Source organism: Rhinolophus sinicus, linkage group LG07 (genome assembly GCF_036562045.2).
Source record: "Rhinolophus sinicus isolate RSC01 linkage group LG07, ASM3656204v1, whole genome shotgun sequence".
Lineage (NCBI taxonomy): Eukaryota > Metazoa > Chordata > Mammalia > Chiroptera > Rhinolophidae > Rhinolophus > Rhinolophus sinicus.
In genome coordinates this window covers 8,196,585-8,217,253 of record NC_133757.1, presented here as the reverse complement: position 1 = coordinate 8,217,253, position 20,669 = coordinate 8,196,585, and the positions used below count along the sequence as shown (strand labels likewise).

Genomic DNA, 20,669 nt, shown 5'->3' with positions numbered 1-20,669 from the left:
ATTTTCAGAACTAGGTATTTAGAACTTTAAGCCCCAAATCTTGATTTCCTTAAATAGAAACACTTTCATGTCAAATTCAGGACCCATGAGGCCCAAAGTGAAAAATCCAAGTCATGTGCTTTTAAGTCAATGGACTTATAGCCCAGCAATGCCAAAATAAATGTTAACCATTTTCTTCTCATATTTGAGGGTGACTTCTCTCTGTGTTTGTTTTTGTAAAATAGCTGTACATAGTAATTCCCACTAAGAAGCATTCCATAACTATCTGTGAGAAAAGAGGGCTCTAAATCTCCATCTTCTATGACTATCCGTAGAATGTACACTATACAAAAACCTATCAAATTTTACATTAAGACTTTCAAATAACAAAAAAAAAATTACAAATACTTTTTTAACTGAATATTTATATTTCCGTACAACTGGAAATAAAGACTATACCATGCTTTCTAAGACAGAGTTTCTTAGAGATTTAATTTACTTTAACTTGATAGAAAGTCAAAATGGTTTTCTAATTTTTAGTTAACCTAAAACTTCAATTAACCAAATCTATGTAATTTGTTTAATTAAGCTTTTGGAAAGTTTTGTAATGGTTCTTTGGGCAATTCAAATATTTTGGGATCTCTCTCTTCAAAGAGTTTATATTTTATGGAAGGAGAAGGAATGTCCACATGTGAACACTAGGGACACACGCATCAGAAATGATGGAGGAAAAGCCTTGTTTATAGACACACAGTGGGTGGGCATGAGTTTGCAGAATCACAAAGGGTCACGTTAGGGCAAAATGAATCAAAGTGAGCTTTGTGAGACCTTAGCAGGAGTCAGCAACCTGCATGTGGAGAAGGGCAAACTGATTAGGTAACCCACAGCAAGGACTCAAGGACAGGTGGCAATACAGACAGTCAGGACAGATGACAACACAGAGGAAAAATCGCTTCTACCAAAAAAAAAAAAAAAAAAAAACTTAGCCCAGCATCCCTGCAACAATGAGACATGTCCTCCATGTAGTTCCATGTATTATCAATCCCCCAACAAGACAGAGAAATACCCTTTCTTTATGACTTAGGACAAAACCCATCGTAATAGGCGAGGGAAGAAATCTGTGTTTCCAGGACAACAAGCTATAGGGTCTTAAGATACTTAATTAAAATAGCACTTTGATAAAAAGATATTTATAAATCCATATACACATTTCTCTTTTCACAGAAGAAACAGCTTCTAGACAGACACTGAACTTGTAGTGTCTTGATGACTTTCTTCTGATGGAAGTGAAGAGCCCTTGACAGTAACAACCCCCCTACAGCCAGCTCTAAGCTCAGTCATCATAACACCTTTTCCTTTACTCTTCAGCCCGCATCCTATAGTTGCCTTTCTTTAGATAATGTTGCCTCGCTTTTAAAAACAAAGTTCTCCAACAATGTATCTGTACCCTTTCCCTGCACACGCTATTTTTCAGAGCAATCTCAGCTTCTAGTATGTCAGCATATTTCATACCACGTCCATTTTATACAAGAGGACACTCGGGAACCAAGAGGATCACACAAAACACATAAAACCTGGCTTATCAGGAAACAGAACATTGTCAAGTGACAGGAGAATCCTTCTCGAATGACAGCTTGTATTTATAAAGAATTAAAATGAACCAACTCTCCTTAAACCAGGGGAGACACAGGACTCACTTTCTTGATTTCAAATGAGCCGAGCTACAGCAGGCAGACGTACAGCTGCCACTCAGAGAGAAGCAAACTCACCAACAACATCCAGGTGGTAAGTGTGATTGATGGACCCGTATTCATTCTCCACCACACAGGTATAATTTCCTTTGTCAGATGGAACCACGCTTTCCATAATAAGGCTCCAATGCTGGTTTCGTACCTGAAAAGATCACAAGAGAGGTGGTCATTTAACAATCTTAGCACAGAATACCGGGTACTTTGCTTTCTTGATTTAAAAAGAAGTTGGGGAGACAAGGAAGATAGACAAGAGAAGAATCAGCCGAATTTCAATTTTCCCTCAGAATAAGTACTCAGAATGGTGATCAACAGAAACAACAATTATCATCATGGTGAGCATCTCGCAAGCTGATATTGACAGGTTCCGATACCCAGGAATGCGTCGAGTGGGTCTGTCACAGTCATAGGTTTCAGGGTTCCTCCAAGAGCGGCCAAGTAGCCAGGAAACCTGAACACTAGCCTGGCATGGTAACAGCAGTGAGCTACTGGGTTGCTTGTCCACTGAGAACTCTCAGCCCCGTGGCCCCAAGGATCCATCTAGGGCCAAGACTAGTGAGCACTTACTGTATGTATGCCAGGCACTGCTCTGGGCACTCCTTCCGGCCTCAGCTAACTTAATTCTCCCAAGGAGCCCATAAGGTAGGTGCTGTGATTGTTCCAGAACACAGGACCACCCTTCCCATCTCTGGGGGTAGCTGAATAGATGCTACATGTTCCTAAGAGATATACTCAAAATTCCAAATATGGGAGCAATGAATACTTAGGAAACTTAAGTTGTATATCCATCCGTTTACAAACTCCTTGAGACTTTTCAAAGATAAACAGCACACATGAAAATAAGTTGTTATGATTCCTACCCATGGTTCTGTCAACATGCAAACAGCCTAGACTCTCATGTTCCCACCTTGCTTTTAAAATGTTTTAATAGACTCAAATTTTCAAGCAAGCATGATTTTTCCTTACTAGGACCAAAGGCAGATTTCATCTCTGGGGGGTGGGGGGGGTCAAGGCTTTTAATATTTCTCTCTGAATCCAATTATCATTCTTTAAAGGTATTTTGGACAAGGCACTCTGGGAGAAATGGAAAGAAAAAATAAAAAGCTAGAGCCTACTACTCATTTTAACTATCGTTTCAGGAATTTCAACTGACCTTCTGAATGATTCTCTGAGCACTGCAAGTGTTTTCTGCCTTAATCCCATAAAAACCGATAATACGGGCAGAGCCTTCACAAGCACACAAGTGATTCAAGGAACTAGAGAATAAAAATCTCATCTCATGAGGGCTCCACTAGAAAAACAGGAGGGCAGAGAAAGCAACTGAAAAGCAGTGGCAGCAGAGGTAAGAGACTATAAGGGCATGCTATAGCACAACTCTTTTCATGTGAGGCGTTCAGCTTGTGCAAGCCATTACTACAGAGTGGAGTTAGTGATGCCAGGTTCAAAACCACAATCACTGCTCCTCACTGACAGTCTCACAAAGGATCACAGAGGAGAAGACTGGGCTCATCTTAACCAGAGTACAAGCAATGAATTTAGACTCAGCTCCGGACAGACCGGCACTGCGCTTCAATGGCTGCCTGTCACCACCCACCCTGTATAACCATGGAGGTTGTTTCAGAGTCTGACCTCACGGAGCTGATGACGATATTCATTCTCACTCTCACAGGTGAAATGTCTGGCAGTAAAATGAACCTGAAGGCATCAGGCCTAGGGTTGAGAAAGTCTATTCACCACGCTGCAGAAGACTCACTTTCGGCTCTTGGCTGGGCCACAGCCTTGTAGCAGCACCAAAAACAAGAGGTGAGGCCTTCTCTTACTAGGAGGGCTAACAAGCACGTTCTATGCCGAATGCACAGAAGAGGCGTTCTGAAGGAGAAGGTGTGGGTGCTAAATCTTCCAGTGCAATTAAAATTCTCTAAACCCGGGCCCCTGGGTGCTGCTCTGGAGCTGTGTGCTCAGACAGAGCATGAAGAGACAGGTACTAGAGCTCCTTAAGTTAACTCGAGGCAAATGGGCCCTCAGGAGACACTCCCTCTCCCCAGTGTCTCAGGGATGGGACTCTCGTGGCCTCTGGGGAACCAGTCATGTGGAGGGTAACTTAGGGATGAAGCCATAGGCCCTAACGTCACCAAGGCCCGTAATCCAGCATTTAGCCCTGCTGTAAATATTCAGTTCTTTGAGCCCCTACTCAAATGTCATGCCCATAAGCCCTTAATCATGGCTAGTGCCTGTCTCTGGACCCCATCCAAACTGTCAATGTCTTTCTTGTGCCTGGATCCAGATTTGGCACATGGAGTATTCCAAATGGGGCTGAACCTGAACTGATGGGGAGGGCAGCGTCTGCCTCTGCCCAAGACATTAACGCTTGGCATATGCAGCTCAGCATATCGCTGCCATTTTTAACCCTAGGGCCTATGGTTGGTCCAGTCTCTCGTTAGGACTCTGGCATTCCACATAAGGTCCCTCTGCAAGGGCCTATGCTCCTGAATATTTACTTCCTGGAGATGCACTACAAATATTAATAAGTTAACATTTATACAATGCTTTCACAATGAGAACCACATTTACCAAACAAAGTATTTCTGCCCTTTCAGAGACCTTGGTACTCAATCAATACTGCCCCATGCAGTGCTGTTAATATTTATTTTCCTATAATGCTGCTCCAGTATTTGATTCCATAACCTATCCCCAATCCTAAATTTTATTAACTCAGGCATATTCCAAATGGATGCCCTTAGAAGCCACCATTAATGGGACTGTTTGACACTTTTGTACAGGATATCGTACCATTAATAGTGGCTGCTTAATGACAAGCTAAGAGACTACAGACAGTAACTCCGAAAAGGCGGAGAACAAAGGCACAAAGATTTGGGTTTTTTTGAACACTCTGCTTCCATACCACAATTCAGTGGAAACCTAAAGAAACCACCCTCCCAACAAAAACGCAAGATGTCCTCTTCAACACATTCTTCTATTTCTCAGGTTTTTAGTGCTTGTTTTCCGGCCAGTTTGGTCAAATGCGCATAAACCACCTTTGCTTTCACAGAAGAGGGGATGTAAATACCCGATAAACATACGAAAAGATGCTTAACCTCATTAACGATCAGGGAAATGCAAATTAAAATAATAATGAGACACCGTTAATCACCAGTTGATTAACAAAAATTAGAAAGATCAATGTCATTGAGTACTTGGTGAGGGTGTAGGGAAATAGAAACTCAAATAAAGAAGGGGACATAACTAGAAAAAAACCTTCGAGTAAAATAATTCAGTAGTGCTTATTAAAATTAGCAACACACGTTTTTTGGCTTTTTTTTTTTGACTCAGTTAATTCCACTTCTAGAAATCTAGCCTACACGGAAAATAGCAGGATGCCTTCAAGGCACATGAACAAGATCATGGCTTCAAGCACTGTATGTAACAGCAAAAAAAAAAAACAGGAATCCACCAAGAGAGTCATTAATGATATATATAGTTCATCCTATATGAACAAATGTGTAGTCCATTCCAGCAGAATTAGCATACAGTCATTAAAAAGAATGAGGGATTCTCATGTTTAGACCTGGTAAGGTATCATTAATAGTTATGGAGAAATGAAAAAAGGAGCATGAATACAAATATGTATATTCATAATTCCATTTTGTAAAAAATACACACACACAAACACACACACGCACAACTCTATAGATGCATACAGGCCTGAATATATTAGCATGTCTGTACACACATAGCTGAAGTCAGACAGAAAATGTACTAAATTGCTAGCAATATACTTTATATAATTAAGTGGTGGGATTATAAATGCTGTTTACTTTTTTCTCATGTTCACTTTTCTAATTTAAATAGAAACCTCGCGCAACAGAAACCTCGTGCACAAACAACAAAAAAGTGCAATGAAACGGCTCCCTGGGCCTCCCTTCCGTACTAGCTGATCTGCTGCAGAATCACTGCACTTGTCACTCTCTGGCAGACCCAATGCGAAAGCCAGGGAGAAGAGAAATCCATCCTGCACCAACAGACACATGCACAATTCTTTCTTTTCATTCCTGCCCATGGCCAAATCTTTGTGCAATTCATCATTATTTTGCATCTGCCAAGGAGCAGAATGAGAGCATGAGGCTTCAAAACTATGTTCACTGAACACTTAAAAATAACATTTCAAAGCTGAAACAAAGCCGATTGAAGCTAATGGCCTAAACTCTCTCACTTGTAATACAAAAACTGTTTGTAATTCCACAAACATTCCACACCCTCTCCTTGCAAAGACAAAAGGTGGCCCAGGCAGGTTTTTGTGGAATTCTTCTGTTACCTAAATCTTCCAAGGTGCACGTTAAACCCCCAGCTACCTTCAGGTGACAACTGGGAATGTAGATTTTGTTTGTATGACACCAAAACACCTAGGTGAAAGGTGAAAGGTCAGAGACCTAGGCTGTCACCTGGATGTTTAGTTTCCACATTGCAAAAATATCCAGACATTTCCAAATACCCAGGTGTTCGATAACCAGCGGGATAAACATCCAGAATCTGGACGGAAAGTTTCACCCTTTGCCAAGTTGATGAATGCTATGTCCATGTGCTAATAAATACTGCCAAGACTTCCTTCCACCGGTATCAGGGCCCAATTTCCCCAGAAAGACAGCAATCCCTTTAACCCTGGCCTTCATCAAAGTGCCACATCAACTACAATTCAACTCAGAGCAGCTGTCATTAGGATGCATAATAAAATCTTATTATCCCATGCCAGACCCCAGTTTTCTGCAGGTTCCTGGGGGCCTGCAAGCCATCTCTTTTGGATATGTCTGCCCGAACTGAGCTTAAATGCGTCAGGGGCTGGGGAACTTACTGCTGCTTATATCTGCTTAAACGCCAAGAAGTTTGCTTTTCAGGTGTGAGAACAGGCTGGGCGAACTCTGATCCTCTAGGCCAGGGGTGTCCAAACTTTTTTCAATGTTTTTTACCAAGGGCCATATGCGGTAAAATACACAAACAGCTGGGCCACTCACTCGAGGTGAAGTACGTATTGCCTCACCTGGTTTATTTAAGTAAACTAAATATATTTTTGGAATTTGCTGCAGGCCAATTAACAATGGGCCGCAGTTGGCCCATGGGCCGCAGTTTTGACACCCCTGCTCTAGGCAGTGGCCAAACTCTCCTCCCACCCCCCACCTCAGTTTCCAATGGACGGATCTCCAGAGGAGGTGGGAAGTGAATTGGAAATGCAAGGTTGCCCTCTTAGAAGCCTTTTCCCTGAAGATGCTCAGGAAGGTGCCCAGGGGGCAGAGTGCCAGCAGGGCACCCACTGCCTCCTGAATTTAACTCTTCAAAATTCTCAAGACTCTCCTCAAAAAGCTTTCAATAGAATTACCATGTGACCCAACAATCCCACTCCCAGGGACATACCCAAAGAAATTGAAAGCAAGGACTCAGACAGACACGTGTGCACTTAGGATCACAGTGGTATCATTCACAATTGGCAAAAAGTAGAAACAACCCAAGTGGCCGTCAACAGATGAATGGATAAACAAAATGTGGTCTATCCATAGAGGGGAATACTAGTCAGCCAGAAAAAGGAATGAAGTTTTGATTCACGTGACAACCTAGATGAACCTCGAACGTATTAAGTGAAAGAAGCCAGATACTAGAGGACAAATACCCTAAGATTCCACTTGAGATACCTAGAATAGAGACAGAATTCATAGAGATAGAAAGTAGATGACCAGTGTCCAGGGCCTGGGGCGGGTGGGTGGAGTTGGAAACGGGGGATTATTGCTTACTGGATACAGTTTCCATTTGAGGTGATGAAAAACTTTTGAAAATTAATGACAAACTTTATGTTATGTACCAGGGGTGCCAAAAGAATGTATACACATTTCAAGAGAGGTTATCTATGTATTACTTTTCGAAGTTGAATTGAATTACGGCAGCAATGGGTAGTATGATGTTCGCTCAAAAGATGGCGTTAATTAAATGAATGCTCGCGTCACCCTGTGACAGGCAGGACAGTCACAGAAAATGGCAGAAGCGCAGTTGTTGTTCAAGGAGCGCAAGACCATTTTGAAGTGGTATTTGAAATTCGAGAACGTTGTGGAAATACAAGGACGCGGGAGGCTTGAGTCTGCAACAGAACCTCCAACGTATATGCCTCACAACTGCACGCATCTGTGGTAAGTCTGAGACGCGTGGTACTGGGTGTGATGTGCACAAGGGAAGATCCAGGAGGCCTCGCACAGCAACAAGTCCTGTTTCTTCTGCTCTGGTGTTGGAACAGTTTACACGCTCGCCACAGAAGTCTCCCAATGTTCACCGTGATCAGAAGTGTCTGGACACTTAACGGAAACCACTTTTAAGCACTTCTTGTAATAGCAGAAGTCAAACGTGACTTATTCATCTGATTTCATCTTTTGTTATCAGCATATATTATTACAATTTTAATGCAGTTTTTTCCTTTCTTAAAATGTGTACACATTTTTTGGCACCCTCTGTATGTTCTGCCATAATTAAAAATACCCCCAACTTTGCTCTCAACAGCCTACCTTGGCGCATCTGATATTTACATGCTTTTGGGGGGCCATTACTATCTCTGTGTTTCTCTTTTATCAGAACAGTATTCTGATAAAACACAGACCCGTACTTGAAGAAAACAGTTTAGTAAGAGCATGAATATGGAGCAAAACCGCCAGAGTCCACGTGGCAGCACCACTGTAGCAAACACCTGACAAGCTTCGCCTATAAAAGGAGCAAAATAACAGCGCCCACTGTGCAGGGGACCCAGTGCATGGTACCCAGGAGGCACCTGGCATAGTCAACACACAGCTGAGCAGTCAAGACATATTGGCTGATACCAACATACACCTGCTTCCTCATTAGACTCTTTGATCTGGGTTGACAGCTGAAATGTCTTGGCTGAGGAAAAAGCTCAACAAAATAGAACAATATTAATAAGGACATTAACAGTGTTATTTCCAAGTAAGTATACTTTGGGGTTAAGCATAACATTCAATCAAAAGTCTTTAAAATGACATAAGTAACCTAGGAAACTGCAAATCTAATTAGCCTACCCATCAAAACAACCAGTTTAGTTGTGACTGTAAGAAAACAGTTTTTTAACTTGTCTCTTCTTAGATCTGAAATATACTTAGACACTAACAGTCCATACTCTATAATGCTTCCCACTTTTGAGGGGCTCCACGGGAACCAGGATGCCTGGAGGCGTGGGTTTGTGTGCCAGCTCCACTGAGCGCCTCATCCTGTGACCTTTCCTGGTTCTCATGCAGTTAATATGTGGCATGAAAGATGGTTTGTAAGGACACTTTTCCGCTCTATGCCTAAAAGTCATTACATAAGAAAGAGTTGGGAGTTGAGGTGGTCCATTAATTATCTCAGTCATCTTCTTGCTTTTCTGCATTAAATTGTAATTACTGTTCAGAGCCCTATGAAATATCTAGCAATAAAGGTAACCTCTTAAAAAAAAGAAAAAAATCTGTGCTGTTGTTTAAGGTGAGAAATGGTTGATGCTGTGTAATGGTGATGCTCCAGTTTAAATCAGTTTTTAGAGCTGGGCGAGATCAGATGTTTGAGACGATACATCCAATCTTGTCATTTTAAGGACATGTGACCTGAAGTACAGAGAGAGCGCTTAAACACCTTGCCCACTGTCAAGCGCAGGCACCAGTACAATTAGGGAGAGATAGTTATGTTTCAGGTCAAGCTCCATCACTCTAAATAAAGTAACAGCATCCAACCAACGTTTGCCCACATGCTAAGAAAATAATAATTTGACTCTTAATCACTTAAGGAGGCTCAGTGTGAATTCTTTGATAAATAAGACTCATCTGCAAAATCCCAAATAGCTGTATAGGTCATTTTAATGAAAATGAGCTTTCTGTCCCATTCCATAATTCTCTCTAATTTTGGTGCGTGGGTGCGTGTGTGTGTGTGTGTGTGTGTGTGTGTGTGTGTGTTCCCGTCTCTCTTCATTGGCCACACATGCATACCACTTCAAAACAAGCTGAAATGGAAAGAATGAGGGCCAAGGTGCCCAATGCATAAACAGGTAGAAAGAGCTAGACAGACAGCAAGGCCACAGAAAGCACCACCACTGTTTATAGAATGAGATTTATGAAGGAAAAAAAAAATCAAAGAAATAACACGCTTATTTGCGGAAACTCTCAGGTCTTACTTTCTGGAAAAATACACCTTGGAAAACTTGACACCTTGCTTCTTCATTATATAAAATGGCAAAGGGAGGCAGTTGGGGGAGAGAGTCATTTAGACATCAGGCCCTCCGCATGTCAATTAGGTCTCTTTGCTTTTGGGGGGCGTGGTGTTCTGGGGAACAGAAACTACAAATTGGACAACAGTTCCCTCAGGTCACATGTTTAGAAGCATGGTTCTTTAAAACTTTATGTAGGAAAAAACTAGTCTACGTAGGTAATAAACATCAGAGGGGAAACCCAACATGGGTGAGCATACTCCTGACTCTGCCAGACTCAGGCCCTGAGGGTGGCCCTGTGAGCCTGGGGCAGGCCTGTGCCAGCCAAGGAGCTTGGAGCAGCAGAAGCCCTGCATGTCTCAGGAGGGTATCGTCCTCAACCTCCAATGACTTCATGGCCTGGGGGCTTGGGTTGGGTCTAACACCTCATTAGTGTGGCTTCTACTTTAGGTAACTGCGATTTCCCAGGAGATAGGAGATGTCTGTCTTTCCCTTTCAAGTCCCAGAAGCCTATGGGGCTCAAAGAAATTGCTGAATTTCTAGTATCCCCACATGGAATGTCTAATGCCACAACCATTGTGAAAACCCCTTCCTGGATCCGGGTTGACTACCTTGGCATATGATGAGATGACCTCCCTCCCTCGTCCCCCTGACACTCAGGCCCACGACCACAGCCTCTTCTCCACAGAGAAAGTCCAGCAAGGCAGGAAATGCTCCCTCTTCACTGCCAGCCAGCACACCATGATCCAAAAGCCCAGCACCTTCCCCTCTTTGCTCGATTTTCTTCGTATATTTCTAAAGCCAAATATACTTTAGATTTGTATTCCCATGCACTCAAATTCCATTTCTCTTTCACTCCAGAAATGGCTCAAACATGAAACAACAAGAATACTTTGGCCATGTGTGCCTGCTCAAGGACAGCCTGAAGGTATTCTGCTGACGGTTCCTCATGTTGCCTTTAGAGCATAGGTGCTCTCCATTTAGCAGAACAGTGTCATCAGTAATTAGAACTGAACTGCACCTGTTAAAAATCAAGCTGCACTTTCTCATTAGGCACCCCTAGTCTTCCAGCATATTCGCAATCACTAATTCAGATTTGCAAAAAAAGCTCCTTACCCATAATCATGATGTTGGTCCTATTTATTTTGAGACCAAGCCTTTCGGGAGGCTCATCAGCCCTTTGTACTTATTTCCAAGGTTGTCTTAAGAGAGGAAATTAGTTAACCACCAGGATTTTGACCATCATACTTATACTTAAGATGTATTTAAATATAAGTCACTGGAACTGCATCAACTATGTTTTCAGAGAGCATCTGGTAGTTCGAACAATCCTGGGGCCACGATCATTTTAGCAGTTGAACTCTTCCTCTACAAACACCATCACCTAATGAAATCTCTATCTGTTCATTCTTTAAAAAAAAAAAAAAAAAAAAAAAAAGCCGACTTCCAATCTCATTTACCTGGTCTAAGAACTGCACTAAGAACAAGGAGACAAACCACCCTCCTGCCTACTGCTTCCACCAACAGGAGTTGTGAAAGGCAACTGAAGTACTTCGAGTATCCCAGCTTCAAAGCACCACCCCCTTCCAGCAGATGGGCCTCATAGCTGTTTCACACATACCATGCTTCCCCGAAAATAAGACCTAACCGGAAAATAAGCATTAGCATGATTTTTCAGGATGACATGCCCTGAACATAAGCCCTAAAGCATCTTTTAGAGCAAACTTTCATATGAGACCCAGTCTTATTTTCAGGGAAACATAGTAAACCACCCGACACTGCCCTTAGAAATTTACTCAAAGGCTTTCCCTATCATCCCCTGGGTTTTGGCTTCTAGATGTTCATTTTTCCACATTAAAACAAAAATCAAAAATTTTCTCAGAAGAAAACAATTCTTTGAAGATGAGTAAGTGTGTGTGATATTTCAGGAAAGGACTGCAGGGCACTTTTGGGGTGGAGAGAAGGCTCATTTAACCACAGCAGTGGTGGGGCAGGGGCACGCATGTCACCTAACATGATGCTGGTTGAGTTAAACACGGGTGAAAGGGGCACCAAGAAAATCCTTCTGGGTACCTCACGGCCGCCACCAAGAAAGCCTCTCCCAGCTGGATTTTAAGGAGCTGTGGTCTGAGTAGAAGTGTCCTCTATTTTACCCACTGTGCCGATTTCTCAGAAGGCTCCCTGTGATCCCTGAGTCTCCTGAGAGTCATGCCCTTGGGTCATCTCCTCCTTAAAACTTAAGCAAGTTTTAGTGACTTGCTTAAAAACAGAAAACAGCAAAAGTGGTGGGAAGAACTTCCATGATTAGGTTCCAGAAGGCTGTGACTTCTGTCTTCCTCATACTCTTCCCCCTGGCTCTTGTCTGTTCACCCTCAGGAAGCCAGCTGCCATGCTGTAAGCTGCCACATGGAGAGGCCCACATGGCAAAGAACCGAGAGAGGCTTCCAGCCAAGAGCCAGTGAGGAACGGAGGCCCTCAGTCCAACAACCTACAAGGAAGTGAATCCTGACAATGACCACATGCGTGAGTCGGGAAGCACGTCCTCCCCGGCCCCAGTTGATCCTGCAGAGGAGAATCCAGCCTTAGCTGAAACCCTAATGACATTCGTGTGAGACGCCTTGACACAGAAGGCCCTGTCCTTGGATTCCTGACCATGGAAACTGAGAGATAATAAACAGTGTTGTTTAAAGCCACCGCGTCTTGAGGTAATTTGTTACACAGCACTAGGTAAGCAATATGCCCATTCATGTCCCCAATGCACCAGAGGATTTCATAATGATGTCCCTGAAATCTTCCTCGTACACTAAACTCTTCAAGTTCTCCCTTTCCATAGTAAATAATTTGGAGATTCCATCTCTCCCTCTCTCTGAGACAACTTCCTTGAAACTCAGCCCAGAATCCTTTCCTGGTCCTTTATCCTTAGTCTCCCAAAGAGCCAACATCACCTCTCCCTGTGCGTCCACAGGACAACACACGCCTCTGATTTCTCCCGTATCAGTGTCCCGACTGCCAGCTTTTTGGTCTGCCTTGCGTGCTGGACGAGGGGCCCCTGTGAGCTGGACCTGTCTTCGCTCAGAGCCTAGAATGGTGCCAGCCACAGAGGGGGTTCTATCAGTGTTTGCTGCATAGATGAGCCAAGGCCTGAACGAGCATTCACAGGCATCTTCAGGGAGATGGTTGTCAGTTTCCACCCCTCACACCCACCCCCGTGAGTGGGAAGACCACATTTCACCAGTCAGTAATGGGTTCTGTAGAATCCTAGAAGATGGAGGACACGGAGGCTGCTTCTGTCACCTCTGCAGCCTTCTCTTAGTGCGGACCATGTCATCCTCCAGTCTCTACTCCAAATCCATCCACCAGCCATACAATCCTACTCAAATAAAGCAACTGTACTCACGCTTCTCAAATTCTGCCCCAGTTGTAGTTTTACAGACTATAAAGCATATAGAAAACAGACTCTCAACTTTTGACCCTTCTGTTATTAAACTTGCCTCATATAAAGAATAATGCAAATGGAGGGGTTGTACTTTAAAATTACATGTAAGTCCAGGGTAACGTTTTTGAAAGAGCAAACATGGAAATGATCTATTATAATAATAACTGATTATTTTTTTAATTCCTTCTAGGTCCTGCTAACCTGTGGCTCCTTACAAAAGGAACAAATAGAAAAGATAAGACACAGACGACTCTGAAAGCATAATTCTACCTTATAACCTCCAATGCGATGCTCCTGTTTAAATTCCTTTCCGTTTTTCAGCCACCTCATAGTTGGTGTTGGATTTCCCCCAGCTGGACAGCGAAACTTGACAGTGTTGGCTGCAGGCACCGCATGCAGACGTTTTTCCATCTTCTCTGTGTTGGTCCAGTACGGTGCTCCTGTTTTGGAAAACAACATTAGCATGGTGTCAGATGGACAGCTTCGTCTCAAACTCCTCCTAGGTAAGATCATTTTATTTTGTATGTGAACGATCTGACATTTTCAAAATCTCTGAGTAATATTTACATTAGGAAAAAAATTGTGTGAAGTCTAATCCAGCCGGCCCCACAGAAGGTCCCTGGAGATGAACTGCTTGTTCGTTTATGCCTATTAACAGGGGAGAATAAAGTATCTGCGGAAACTTTTCTCCTTGGTTCCGAGAGCCAGAACTTCAGTTTACATTGAAGCATGTTTTAAAATGTTACTTTATACACACTGTGACAACACACACAAGAACAGCTGAGTCCTCCCAAAATGTATCACCACACCTATGAAATGATCTATGAAATGATCACATACACACACTAGTAAAAACAAGCTGTGCTCAAAAGCCACAACAACATATCCATCGGAGCTTTACTTTAAAAGATAATCAATAGTATAACCTAATCCTCCTGGTAGGATAAAATTCACAGAGGCATCATTACTTTCTCAGCACTTTTTATGACAGCCAACAAACCACATCATTATATGTATTTTAATTTTTAAAATGGAAAAAAGGTTTTTATTCCTCTGCAATGGTGGTTGTAAATGTCATAATTCTACTACCATGTCTAAGCACATAACTTAACTGAAGGCTACCAATGAAATGGTATATAAACTTTTGCCCTCTAAATGGCCCTCAAAGTCATAGGTACAAGTGATTTTATAAACTCAAAAAAAGCGGTATTTAAATTTGCCAGATGAAGGACATTTTATCTAAATAAGAGCCACAACATCAACCCAGAATGCTGCTGTAAATCCTTCATGCCTGCAAGTCATGGCCAAGGACCACTATTGATTGAATGCTCCTTATTTGATAAACACAGCCCTAAAAGCTCTTACACGTTTAACACATTAATCCTGACAACAATCTGACAAGAAAGGCACTATTACAATCCCTGTTTATAGATGGGGAAACTGAGGCACAGAGCTGTTCAGAAATCTACCCAACACTCCGAAGCTAGGAAGAGGTGCAGCCAGGACCTCAGCCAAGGCATTTGATTCCAGAGCCCACTGTCGTCATCCCCGCTCTGGTCCATTCTCCAGGGGGTCGGAACCCACACCTTCAACCACTCTGATGTGTAAGGCTCGAGTCCACGACAGGCAGTCTGGGTCAAAGGCACGCTGTCTCCCTTATTACTGTCAGGAACTTCCACTCAAATCTTGTACAGCACTTCACTTTCCACGTGTATGTTTCTGTCTTAGCAAACAGGTAGCCAAAAATCCCAAAATTCCCGTAAAAGCAGCCATCAACAGGACCTCGAACATTCTAGAACATTCTAGAATACTGAAATTCTAGAAGACCAATTCAGAACTGCTTATTTCTGATGAAGATTTTGACTGGGCACCAGCACGCACACCCCACAAGCCAGAGGCAAAGGGGGCCCGGGCAGGGGCTTGGTCTCTGATGTGAACCAACTTAGATGTCGCGTCCTCTTTTCTGTGGATGGCACAGCTTGCTCCTGGAGGTTAAACATTTCCCCCCTTCACTTAACAGCCAGACTTTCATGGTAGAATTAGGAATTGGAATAAGTGCATTCAAAACTCCTACCCCTATTTGCCTCACCCCTGCTCTCAAAACCGCCTGTAAAAGGTGGAGCTGGGATTTCTTAACAAGGGCACACTGTATCCTCTTTACCCTTCTTATCTAAGCGTCACGGTGGTGGGGTACAGGCGGTGTCTACGTGATCCAAGACAGAGCCAAGTAAGGCAAAACTGGTCAGTCATGTACCCCAGAAAGGCTGCAGGGAGGCAGGGGAGCTGAGGGAGAAGGGAACGGTGCTGCATTCTTTCCTCTGAACCCAGTTGCATCTGCAATGAGAAGGCAACTTGGTAGCCATTTGGCTTCAGGTGTCAAATGCCCGTAAACACACATATTCTTTTGAGGGGTTCACCAGGGCAAACTCGATTCCTATTTATCACAAGACTCCCTGAAACAATTTAAATCATCTCTCATGTCAAAAGGTTCTAACCTAGAAAAATCCATCCACAGCCACTGAAAAGAAACCATTAAGAGCATAAAATAAATAATGAGCTTTGTCGCTACACAAAGACTTGAACGAATCTGAATCTGACCTAATAGGAAAGCACACCTCATGCTGTCAGGTGTCTGCACTCTTGTTGTCATTTAAGTAAACACAATAGCCTATTCATACGAATTGGCCAAATATTAAGGTAGTAGTGCTTTCAGATAGCATTGGTTACAGCTGAGCTGATCCTGTGGATGGTGTTCTCTCTTTTACACAAAAGAAATGAACAGGTACATGCTTCTATACCATTAGGTACGATGTTCATGTTCCCCAAAATGTCGAAAAGTAGGATTTAGCTTCAGGCACCAGGAATATTGCTCTGTTCCTCTCACTGGGCTGAACAGTGAGGGTGCAACCCACACAGAGATCGTCGCCCCAGATGGACCTGGCCTATGGCAACAGCACACTCGCAACCAGCACCTTTGTCTTGGCACCTCCAAAGTGACTTAAGGGTGAGGGTGAAAGAATTTTGCTGGAATTTCTGGCAGGTAGCCACTTCCCTGGGGTGAAGTTTCAATCATCACAATTGCAACTATAAGTTCTGCTCACACAAAACAGCCAGCCAGCCACATGACAGGGTTCAGACACCATGCTTCTCATCGAATGGCTCAGTGATCCAGGTGGGTGGGGCGCCAGGAAATCTAATCAACAAGGTGGAAACAGATCACCTACAGCTCGAAACCTGAATTCACAACATTCTGTTTCCCTGAATAACTAACTGTAAGTCGTGACTCAGCAGAAAGGGCCTTCGAGCCAAGTTTTCAAGGTTCCCTGTGTGGTAGTGATGGGCCACCCCCAACCCTCTGCCCAACCCCACTCTGGGTGAGTGCTAACAGCACAGAGGCACGATGTGCTTTTGTGACTAGGTCTCCTTCAAGATGTCAAGCTCACAAATGTTTTTAATGAGTAGAATGCTGGAGGGAAGGAATTATTTTATTATTTTACAATGGCTCTTCCTTAAATAAACTAGTTTAATGGGAAGCTTGAAGAACCTGGAAGGTCTAGAAAAATAATTACACTATAGGAATAGCCCTGTTGTTTTTTATCAATGGCCTCATGTCCTCTGCAAACTCTTCTTGTCTTCATTTCTGTGGTGTGGACACATGGAAATGCCAGGTCTCCCCCTATCCCCTCCCCCCCCCAAAAAAACCACTATAGAGCAATGGGTGAAAAACAGCGGCCAGGCTTCTGACCAACTCTACTACCTAAGGAGGCCTCTTTCAAACCAAGGCTGGTAAACAGCATTAATAACTTGCACCTAGAGAGGAGCTCAGTCAACAAATTAATGATCTGCAAAAGCAAAGATGACCCTTGCACATAGTAGGTGCTCAGTATGGATGTTGACTCAACAACTTCAAAATGAATCTGCAAGCCAAGGCCACGCCATGTTGCTTAAAACATATGTACGAGCACCCACTCTGTAGACCTTCCCTAGCATAACCTCAGGGATGTATGAGGAGTGGGATGAGAGTCAATCAATGGAGGAGGAATTGTGACATCACCTGCAATGGCATAAAAAACGAATTATACTAAATCAGGAGTAAACAAGTTGACCTAGATGATAGGTATGGCCCCCTGTCCTCTGACATTCTCGGATCTTCGGCTGTATTATAATATGTATTAAAAGAACAATGCTTCTTGCAGTTATTAAATACTAGTAATGGGCAGGTGAAAGGAATAGTAAGACCTGCCAAATAAGTAAAATCTCATCATCAAGGTACAGTATACCTTACTCGTTATCATTTTCTATACTGAAACAGTTATTGTGTATTAGTAACAATGCTAAAAAAGAATTTTACTTTAATACAGAAGCCTCTTAAGTAATGTGGCTGGTTAAACAGAGATTTATAATCCCACAGAAACTTCCCTCAAAGTTCCCTCAACACAGCCTTTCTCTACCACCTCTACCTCACAGTAAAGATTCATCGTTCCTTTTCTGGGCCATCTCTGTTATTTATGTGTGTTTCCATCACCAGAGTATTTCCATACTAAAATACATTCCTTTCAATCAACAAGAATGGAGCACCTGGAGGAGACAACTTGAGTTGCCTTTAGCCTATGAAGTAGGCACTCAAGCGTTTGTTGGGTGGGTGGGTGGGTGGATGGATGGATGGATGGATGGATGGATGGATAGACAGACGGACCAGACGGACAACTGTTAAAAGCTTGAGCTATAAAATGAGGGAGTTGAACTGAATGTTCTGATAAGGTCCCTCCCAGTTCTAACCTTCTTTCCAGGTATCTATATTCTAGGCAGATATTGATTTCTGTCAACAAATGGTAGGATTAGAGGATATATTTTGACCCTGCAATTTAAAGTTAATGAAAAAACATGGGCTGCTGAGCCTGCCCTCACAAAATCCCTTACATACCCTAATACTGACATCTAAGGTTTATTATGGTCTCCTCCATCTCTCTCTGAAATCAAAAGGAAGAGAATCCAGCCCAGCAGTTTAAAGGAAAACATGGAATCATATTACCACTGTACCAAAAGCAACCTCGGTGACCATCTGGCCCAAAGGCTGATGTGATCAATGTTATCCAGAAAGGTTAAGTGATTTGATCAAGGTCACCCGGCCAGAGGCTGGGCTGAGGCTAGACCCAGTCTCCAGCTCCCTGAGCAGTGCTCTTTCAACCACTCTAGGCTGCCCTTTGAACTCTCCCATGGTAATTAAGTCAAAAGTTCAAGATTTATGTGAGCTGTGGACGCTGATGACTGCCAACTGTATTTTTATTGATGCAAAAATAAAAAATAAAAACCCACAGCCTGTTTTGGCTCCTAGATTAAGTCTCACAAACTCCCTAAAGCCCCACTAAGGCCTCTGTCTTAAGTCTATAATTAGGGCCTTTAAAAATATCACTAATCAGGACATTTGAATGCTTTGAGACCTGAGTGGGGAGTTGTCTCTGCGAGCTCTACCCTCTCTCCATCCTTGCTGTAGACTGCAGTTCGTCTGTGTCAGTTTTTCATAGATTAAGAGAAAACAAACCTAACAAAATATGGAGATGTGAGTGAGGGTATGGTTATGATGGGGTTTTGCTTTATAATGAGAAGTCTCATTAAAACCACAACTTGTTGACCAGCAAAGCATTCAATAATACATTAAAGCAAACCAGGCTAGTTACCCATGTGTGAAATGCCTGAGTCCGCTGGGAGACCACTTGCCCCGTGGGAGTTCCCAGGATCTGCCTTCAAAAGAAAACCCTCCAGCGGTTTCTGATGCTATTTGGCCAGAGGGGAGGCTGAGAACGAAGAGATATTCAATCCAGCCTACTGGATGGAACACCACTGCTGGCCACTGTGATAAAACACTCAACCCAATTTATGATGAGGTTTTCATCACAAAGGAATTTCAAAAAATTTAGGAAACCTGTGCACTATGGGGTTGTTTGTTTGTTTGTTTTCAATTCTTGGAAAGTTCCACACAACTAAGAAGCCAACATTTACAACTTAGATATAATCTCTACCAACGTAAAACTCCCAATTAGAGCAAAGGTGACTACAAACTGTTATTATCAGCAGATTAATCAATGAAAAGAGTTTGGAACCTCAGGCCAAGAACTTTCCTGTTCCACAGTTACTTCCAAAAAAAAAAAAAAAAATTGCCTTTCTCCGTGATGCTGGTATGGGCATCTGCTGCAGGTCTCAAAGGGAATGAAACCAAAACAGAAAATTACCTTGTCTCTCTCTTCACTCGACAGAAAACCACTCCAGCAGCAAGAATCTTGATACAGCTGTCTCACTATCAATGCCCTCTACTTAAGCCGCCATAACGAACTTTTTGTCAATCGTGGTCTTCCCAAGAACGAAGTCTCGGGCTTTGGGGCAACATTCATCACTTAAACACAAGGTGGAGATAAAAAAATCACTCCCCAAAAATGGACATAAGCATCTACTTATTTGCTACCAGATAACCCATTTAAGATACTCAGCACCTAGGGAAGGCAAGGACTTGTTGTTATGCTTTCCTATGCTAAAGTATAAAATCAGAACCTGTCAAAACCCTCAACCTGGATGCTTTTCAAAAACTGGCATTTGAAATGGCAACTCTCTGTCCAGAGAGTCTGTTTCACTAAAGGGCAATATGCAACAGCATTATTTCCTGACAGCCAGGCCTGTAATGACGTCACAGGATTGTTCTGCTCAGGGAAATGTCTAGTGCTGGTTAGGTGTGAGGTCATCAGCGAGTCGGCTGTGAAAATATGACCAAAGAATGCCCTTCAGACCTGTGATGGAAGAACTTAGCTTAAGAGGGTGGGGAAAGTCAGATCGATCAAAGCAGCCCCTCAAAGGGATTTGCAAAGCATATGCAACAGGATGTTAATAGATGTTGTCTTTTAAGATGGGTCTCAGGTTCAATCAGTTTGGAAAACCCTAGGAAGAGACAAAATTAACTATGTTTTACTACTGAATATTTCAGAGCTTGTATTATGCCGATGGACACCATAAGTCTCCAAGAAAGAGTCACAGTGTGAGGTATTTTCCAAATTCATTCCAAAATACAATTCATTTTTGGCAGAGAATTATTGTGGACTAGGGTTCCCAGGGATATTCTTTGGGAAACACCGGCCTATTCTCTCAATGTAGAGACCAGACCTGAACACTGCTCTGCTTTCCATGAGATCCGTAAAAGATGGATGTGAGGGTTATAATTCCACAAAATAGTCATTCACCATCCAGGCTGGCCCTCGCCCTCCAGAAGCAGTCTACTGGGACGGGTGGGTCTGACCCTGAGATA

General features: G+C 42.9%; 1 protein-coding gene across 14 annotated transcripts in view; it reads right to left on the bottom strand.

Moving 5' to 3' along the window:
• Nucleotides 1–20,669, bottom strand: part of FGFR2 (fibroblast growth factor receptor 2) — a 100,420-nt gene that overhangs the window by 49,178 nt on the left and 30,573 nt on the right. For all 14 annotated transcript variants that reach the window (XM_019752939.2, XM_019752934.2, XM_019752937.2 and 11 more), the window contains 2 exons: nt 13,649–13,818; nt 1,749–1,872 (listed from right to left, as the gene is read on the bottom strand). In XM_019752939.2, the coding sequence (XP_019608498.1) occupies nt 1,749–1,872; nt 13,649–13,818 (294 nt within the window). The remainder of the gene's footprint in view (nt 1–1,748; nt 1,873–13,648; nt 13,819–20,669) is intronic.